The 8,028-nt window shown below is 37.7% G+C and overlaps 1 protein-coding gene across 1 annotated transcript in view; it reads right to left on the reverse strand.

The window, feature by feature from the left end:
- ddx54 (DEAD (Asp-Glu-Ala-Asp) box polypeptide 54) overlaps positions 1 to 6,151 on the reverse strand; it is a gene marked incomplete at its 3' end in the record, with an annotated part of 14,663 nt that extends 8,512 nt beyond the window's left edge. Inside the window, exons 1-12 of the mRNA XM_016469045.1 lie at positions 5,900 to 6,151; positions 4,558 to 4,684; positions 4,401 to 4,471; positions 2,876 to 3,064; positions 2,747 to 2,796; positions 2,557 to 2,598; positions 2,344 to 2,439; positions 2,097 to 2,218; positions 1,926 to 1,987; positions 737 to 868; positions 390 to 600; positions 185 to 316 (exon numbers count right to left, since the gene is read on the reverse strand). Of these exons, the coding sequence (XP_016324531.1) occupies positions 185 to 316; positions 390 to 600; positions 737 to 868; positions 1,926 to 1,987; positions 2,097 to 2,218; positions 2,344 to 2,439; positions 2,557 to 2,598; positions 2,747 to 2,796; positions 2,876 to 3,064; positions 4,401 to 4,471; positions 4,558 to 4,684; positions 5,900 to 6,022 (1,357 nt within the window). The remainder of the gene's footprint in view (positions 1 to 184; positions 317 to 389; positions 601 to 736; positions 869 to 1,925; positions 1,988 to 2,096; positions 2,219 to 2,343; positions 2,440 to 2,556; positions 2,599 to 2,746; positions 2,797 to 2,875; positions 3,065 to 4,400; positions 4,472 to 4,557; positions 4,685 to 5,899) is intronic.
- Positions 6,152 to 8,028: the final 1,877 nt, after the last annotated feature.

The raw sequence follows: 8,028 nt of genomic DNA on the forward strand, positions 1-8,028 counted from the left end.
CACACATATATATATATATACACATATATATATATATATATATATATATATATATATATACACACACATTTATATATATATATATATATATATAAAACATACACACATATTTACACAAAACATGATGCACCAGTACAGTTATTACCCAGTTTTAATTTCCGTATGTGCGTAGAGTTTGCCGTACCTTGTGTGTGTTCGGGGAGGGCGAGCTGAATTGGTCGACCCAAGAACAGATGAAGGTCATAGAGGTAAGGCACTTCATCTGTACACACCAGACTGAAGGCGGTTCCTTTTTTGCCAGCGCGCGCCACACGACCTGAAAGACAGAGATGAGGGTTAAATCTCCACCTCAGACCGCTGGACAGCCTTCAGTCTGCTCCGTCACACACCGACTCTGTGCAGGAAGAGTTTGGCCTTCGATGGGAAGTTGTAGTTGATGACGTTGTCCAGGAGCGGGATGTCAATGCCACGGGCCGACACATCTGTGACCAGCAGCACCATGGCCTTGCGGTGGACGAAGCGGCCGATGTTGATCTTGCGGGCCGTCTGGTGCAGAGCGCTGTAGATGTAGGCGCACTCAAAGCCCTCGACCATCAAGAGCTGCAGACACAGAGAGAAACAGATCAAAATCAGGGGTGAATGATGAATGAATGAGGAGCTACTAAAGCATCCAGTCCAGTTTGCACTCAGCATATGTGAAGACACAGTAAAGCAAATTTTCCAGAGCTTTTTGCACCTCTTTGAGATGCTCCACATGATGTTTGGTGGCTACAAACACCACCGTCTGTTCTTGCGGCTTCACCACATTTCTCAGCAGATGCAGCAGAAGGGCTGGTTTATCATCCAACCGCAAGTGGAAAAATGAAAGCTGGTGAAGAAAAGGGGGGGAAAAAATCTCATGGATGCTATTAAGAATACTATTAAAATTATTTTATTAAAAAAAAAAAAAAAGTAATACTTTTATTCCTCAAGGATGCATTAAATTAATCAAAAGTGACAGTAAAGACATTTATAATGTTACAAAAGATTTCTATTTCAACAAAATGCTGTTCTTTTGAACTTTCTATTCATCAAAGAATCCTGAAAAATTCCGCCAAAATATTCGGCAGCACAACCGTTTTCAACATTGATAATAATCAGAAATGTTTCTTGAGCAGCAAATCAGCGTATTAGAATGATTTCTGAAGGATCTTGTGACACTGAAGACTGGAGTAATGATGCTGAAAATTCAGCTTTAATCACAGCAATAAATTACATTTTACAAAGAAAACAGCTATTTTAAATTGTATTAACATTTCACTGTTATTACTATATTTTTTATTAAATAAATGCAGCCTTGATGAGCATCAGAGTCTTCTTTAAAAAAAAATTTTAATAGGATGACCATACATCCTATTTTTCTAGACAGGATTTCTAAAATGCTTAATATGTCCGGGTTTTGGCTTTGTTTTCCGATTGACGGTCTCTCTACAGTCCTCATACATTGTACATGTATTTGCATTGCTTCAACCTTTCTCTGTAGATCCCACCTTCTCGCACACCACGATCGTTCAATTATGTACAATGACTGCATGCTATTAGCCAAAATGCTTTTCAGTCATTACCACCAGCAAGTATGAAAACAATAGGAAAACAAAGCCAAAACCCAGACATTTCAGGCAATTTAGACCAGGACATGTCCGGGAAAAAAAGAGGAAGTATTGCATTAAAAACACCGACCCCGAATAGTAGCATAAACAGACTCTTTTACTGGTTTAACATATGCTAACAGTGTTATTGTGAATGATTTATCAGTGCATGTTTTCAGAAAATTTCATCAAAACCCCACTTCTGAAACAACCATTTTCAGCTGACATTGTCAATCCCTATTTTTGTAGACCCTTTTCACCATCCAGTTAGTTCGACGTGAATAAAATCAACTCTACCTTCAGCTGGTCACTCAATTTCGTGTCCACATCCAGACGAATGAGAACCGGCTCTGTGAGGCCTGTCACAGAAAACACAAGGATCAAACTATCAGAGGAGCTCTCAAAACATGCCTGTGATGTGCTATAATGGGATATAATAACATGTATTAACATCTAGACTGCGAGTACCAGCTCTGGCGAAATCCACAATCATTTTGGGCAGTGTGGCAGAGAACAGCAGTGTCTGCCGAGCATCTGGAAGACGTCTGATGATTTCCTGAAGCTGCTCTGCAAAACCCATTTCAAACAGCCTGGAAAAGCAGAAACGTCTCGTTAGAGCAGCGTAGTGAACACATATAAACTTTACTCCTGAAATGAGGATTAATTAATAAAATGCACACTTAATCTTGGATTTAAGCAGTATGTCTGTTCTCACCTGTTGGCTTCATCAAACACCACGTACTCCACAGCCTGCAGCTTCAGGTTCATCTCCTTGATGACGTGCATCAGACGGCCAGGAGTACCGATGATGCTTGAGAAACCAAGAGAACATCACACTCACATCAGCACAACCATCAAACACAGTCAAACACAAACACACTCTCTCTCACACACACAGGAGAAGGTGACGCCTCAAGGGTGAACTTACATGTCTGGATTCTCATGAAGAGCAGCGAACTGGTCGTCCATGCTGACAAACAGAAATGACACACACAGAAGGAGTCAGAAATAGCGTTCAACTGAATCAAGTCACCTTTACTGCTATAGCACTTTTTAGAACACAGATACAATTCAGACATAAACCTCATCGGATATGAGCGTATTGAGACTTGGCTCACCTGTCTCCACCTAGAATGAGTGCCGTTTTCAGGCCGGTGAACTTCCCCAGCTGAAAGCACACAAACACTCTGAGTGAATGAATGAACTCTCCTGCAGGTGAGCATGAGTAAAGCTGTGACAGCACAGACCTCTTTGGTGAACTTCATGGTCTGCAGGGCGAGCTCTCGGGTGGGCGTGAGGACCAGAGCCCGGGCCCCTGTCTGCGCCTGCGGAGCCTTCAGCTTCTCAAACATGGGGATGAGGAAGGCGGCTGTCTTCCCGTTGCCCGTCCGGGCCATGGCCACCACATCCTTCCCATTCAGAATCACCGGAATAGTCTGAGAACAACAGAGAGACAGATTCACCCTACATACGCTCATCTAGGGCTGCACGATTAATCAAATGTGATTGTAATGCGCATCTTGTCAGTAAAGCCGGTTCTGTGATTAGTAGTAAATCTCCATCACATGCTTTCAGATGGAGCAGCGTTTACTACACAGAGCCGTAGTTCACTAACAAGCTACGCAAAATCACGTTCATAATCGCAGACGATTTAATCACGCGATTATGAAATCGAAGAAATCATTCGCGATAATGACAGCTGTTTGCGTAGCTTGTCAGTGAACTACGGCTCTGTAGTAAATGCTGCTCCACCTGAAAGCACGTGAAGATACCACATTTAATAACATGTTTTTACTCCCAACTTCCCTTCATAATGTCAGTCGAGTGTTTGAAATAAATCCTTCTGTGAGATGATGTGGTTTCTTACACAGAATAAGGCACGCAACATATTTCATAGTATTCTAAGCTGTGATAAAGGCTATGTCGATTAGTATTGCATTATTATATACTTTATTATAATAAAAATTATAATAAGACGAACTCAGATAAACCATATATTGCCGTAGTCATGTGTTTATTAGTTTATCGCCTTTGTGATTTAATTTCGATTAATCGTGCAGCCCTACGCTCATCTCAAACGTTAGTGTGTTTCAAACAGCTGTTTGGGGCTCAGTGGACTCTTTTCACTGTCAGGATGCATTACCACAGTTATTAACGTTGTAGAACAACATTTATATTTTAATTTTTATAAAAATGCAATCAACATTTAGAACACAACACTATAAAAAGACTTTTGGGGTTGTAAATAAACAACGATAATTTGAGTGTGCTTCATATGAAAATGTTGTCTTTATTTACTACTAGTTTTTCTACTTCAAAATTTCACGTTTACTCAATGCATTATTTGCCTTTCCGTTGTAATTGCTTTTGAAATGTTCTAGCAATTTCTGAGTGAAAATTGTTTCTCAATTTTCTCAAATCAATTCATACAAAATGGCCAACTTGTAAAATAGTTATGTTTTTTTTTCATGAATAATCTCGTGTGACAAAAGAAAACAACAAAAAGCTCTTTAAGAGATGCTTTTTTCCAAAAATTAATACAAAATTAGAGGTCTTTCTCTGCAATTGAGCGGTTGCTGCAAACAGCCAAAGTTGTAAATTGTGTAATTATAATTGTCACTCATTTGTAAAGACAGTAAAACTAAACATACTGAAACAACCACCAAGAGTCAAACTATACAAGTTTACCCTACTATGATGACTTCAGATTCTGAGAGATATGGAAATGTGAAAAGAATCCATTCATGTGTTTTGATCACCACAGCACATTACCTTCTTCTGGATGGGTGTAGGAACTTTATAGCCCTTCTTCATGATGCCTTTATACACTGGATAACTGAGACCTGCGTGAAACCAGAGCAAATTGACTGAGTGCCAGAGATCCTGTGATTGACCGACTGATGACAGTGTTTTACATATAACGTCTCACCCATGGACTGAAAGCCTCCAGACTTCTTCTTCTTCTTGTTCTGGGCTCTGGTGAGCTCTCTGGTGTCGAGCTCCACGTCAGAAACACACTCGGACGAGGCAGGGAATCGAGGAAGTCTTCTGCTGGACTGGACAACAACACAGTGATGTGAAAACAAATAAAGTTCAGACTGTAATTCATGACAACACTGCATTTCCACAGTAACTTACATTCTATTGGATAAAAAAAACATATTTAATCCTCGTAATACATTCAAAATCTGTATGCTATTTTCACATTCCCAGTCCATTTGGAGCAGAAAAATCGTTATTTTAAGTATAGTCATAACTCAACATTTTAACATAACACCGTATTGTATCTAATCGGCAACTTTTCATTAATAAGTGAATGTGAAAAAAAATCTACGTTTTCGATGTTACCATGTTATTACTATGTTATTACTGTGTTTACCTTTTTTATAAAAGAATTGAGAAATTATTTGAAATTGCACATTACCCAAAACTATAATACTATACATGTCTCATATTATATAATCTGAGATTATATCAGTATTAACCCCATTGGAATTAATGAAATCTAATTAAAGTCCTTTGAACTTAACTCATGATTGCTCAAAAACAGTAAAAATCTGTGAAACCTACATATTCATTTCTGACAAAACAACAATTATTACTCTGAAAAAAGTTTTCAAACAAAACAAATTGATTTACTTGCATAAACTTTCAGTTGAAAAAGTGATCTTTTTTTTTCATCAAACATACATATTCATGTTTTTCAACAAAATTCAATCCAAATATTGTAAGATATGGGGAAAAGGCTAAACGTATTTTACAAAAGTTTTCTGACACTAATATAACTTCATAGATAACGTATTTTTGACACCTAATGGTACTCCATACATACCAGAGTCCAAAATGACCCAAACATGAAATGTGTAACCGTTTTTTAAAGGGTTATATCTCTTAACAAATAAATCTAACAAATCTTTATAATTATAATTTTACACTTTATAATTATACATTTGTAAAGGAAATTGATTGTAAAAGGTGCATCTGTCTCACAGCTCGTCAAACTAAAACAGAACATTCACACAAACATCCTCTTTTCAGCTGTTTACTATTTTAAAGTCATGGTAACAGGGTTTAAGTTGAAATCATACTTTAAAAACTGTGGGAAAATATGATGGGCACGGTATTTTGGTAACATACTGACATCTGCTGTCATAGTAAAACTGTCATCAGATGTTCATGTTTTCACGTTTGAGGGACACAAACAGTCTCTGATAGAAGGAAAGTGAACCGATAATAAAGAGCAAACGTGTTTAATGATTATTGTGACTCACTGTGTCCTGGTCATCTTTGATTCCTGCAGCAACTTCAAACTCTTCATCGTCAGACTGGAGCTCGTGATCTCTGTGTGTCGAGCTCTTCTTCCTCTTCATCGGTTTCTTCTTCCTCTGCGCCATCGTGTTCACTTCTACAGACCCGAGAGCTCTACGAACTGTGCTGTTGAGCAAATCGTCGCTATTTAATCGAAGAAAGCAGTCGCTCCGTGAGATGAAAACACCGGAGAGGTTTGGAAACACATGTGAAGACGTTCCTGCGCGTGGAGATGACGTCAGAGAGCGAGACGCTGCCGTTCACTGAGCTGCCGCACGGTGGCGCCACGAACAGAGCAATAACAGTAATAACAGAACAATAACAGTAATAACAGAGCAATAACAGTAATAACAGAGCAATAAAAGTAATAACAGAGCAATAACAGTAATAACAGAACAACACAACCTCGTGATAAATACTAGTTGACATTTCAGCGAATTTGTATTTGTGGCTAATAGACCTTATAACGCTGTGGGACGGACTTACAGTCTTTACAATGACACGCACTAAATAAATATCTTACATCACGTAATTTTCACAACTCACAACTTTCAAAGAGTTTTTGTCTGCTGAAAGTTAATATCGGGAAGAAGATGTTTCGTCAGCTGAACAATCGGTATGTTGTTAAACAACAGTACAATCCACTGTACTTCTCAGTTTTGGCACCCTGGGCCAGATTGTCAGTCTCAAAGCAACAGTATCTTCATTTTCACTAATGCAACCTGTTCATTTTTTTTTTTCAATTAATAAATAAAAAGAAAAGAAAGAAAAAAACTTCAACATCCCAGCAAGCAATAGCCGTCATTTCAAAGTCTCGGTTAAGTATAGACCCGATATAGTCCGGCTATGTGTAACCCACTTCTAGCCCAAATAACCTTGAATTTGGTTTAATGTCATTTTTTTGGCAAAATAACTTGTGAGATGTATGATATTTCATCGTGTAAGCAAAGTTAACAGCATTTACAAGGTGTTTGGTGTCATTTCTTTGACATGTTCAATACGTAGCCTGTGCGCAGCCACGATTTAGCTCGTAGTCAGAGCAGCTATCTGTAGCCCACTTTTAGTCAAACCTGATTCACTCTAGTTTTTGGCCAGACAGCACATGAGATGGTTGATATCCCATCATGTTCGCAGTGTCAATAATATCTACAAAGATATACGTGTCATTTCATGACATGGTATGTAGCCACGATTTCGCTCTAAATTGGACGGGCTACGTGTAGTCTGCTTTTAGCAAAAATAGCCTTAAAATTGTTTACATGTAATTTTCGCCCACGCAGCTTCTTATCAAATGCAAGTAAACTTTTGAATCATTTAAATTAGCATTATTTTATATTTTATTTAATTATTTTACAGCATTATTAAATATAGCATTATTTATTATGCCAAAAATAATGCTAATTTAAATGTTTCAATCGATTTTAAAACAGCACAAGAAGAGCAAAGAGCAAACAACAGAACAAACACAGCTTTGACAAAGATTAATCCATATTCATTTATACAGTGAACACACTCAGAAGAATTGGAGAAACTGAGGAGGAGTTTCAACATCTGGAAAAGATCCGGGCAGCAATGGTAAAAAAAACCCTCTCCAAAACAACATTTCCTCACTAAAGCTCTCATCTTTGACAAAGTCCATCATTTATGTTAATTATTATATTGAATTTATTACTGAACAATGGCTTGTTAGATACAGAGAGAGCATGAGCTAATTGAATAGAATATCTTTGTCATTGTACAAGTAACCTTAACGATTTTATTTGCCCTATAGAGTCTTATTATATTAAGTGTAATTATTAATAAAATGTAAGAATTTGATATGAAATATGACACATTAATTTAATAAGGTTAGGGGGAAATGCCCTTTTTATAGGCACAAAAAAAAGACCTGGAAATCAATTCAAATAAGTTTTAATATGCAGTAACTTTAGTCATATAAAGTTTAATTTTCCAGCAACAAAATTGTGGCCAGTGAAAATGCTGAGTGGCTAGTAATTTTGGAAAACCACTAGCCACAGTGGCTGGTGAGCAAAAGAGTTAATGTCAAGCCCTGTATACAGTGAATACTTGTACTTATACTTGTATTGCAGTA

Source organism: Sinocyclocheilus anshuiensis, unplaced genomic scaffold, assembly GCF_001515605.1.
Source record: "Sinocyclocheilus anshuiensis isolate Anshui unplaced genomic scaffold, SAMN03320099.WGS_v1.1 scaffold1045, whole genome shotgun sequence".
NCBI classification, from domain to species: Eukaryota; Metazoa; Chordata; class Actinopteri; order Cypriniformes; family Cyprinidae; genus Sinocyclocheilus; species Sinocyclocheilus anshuiensis.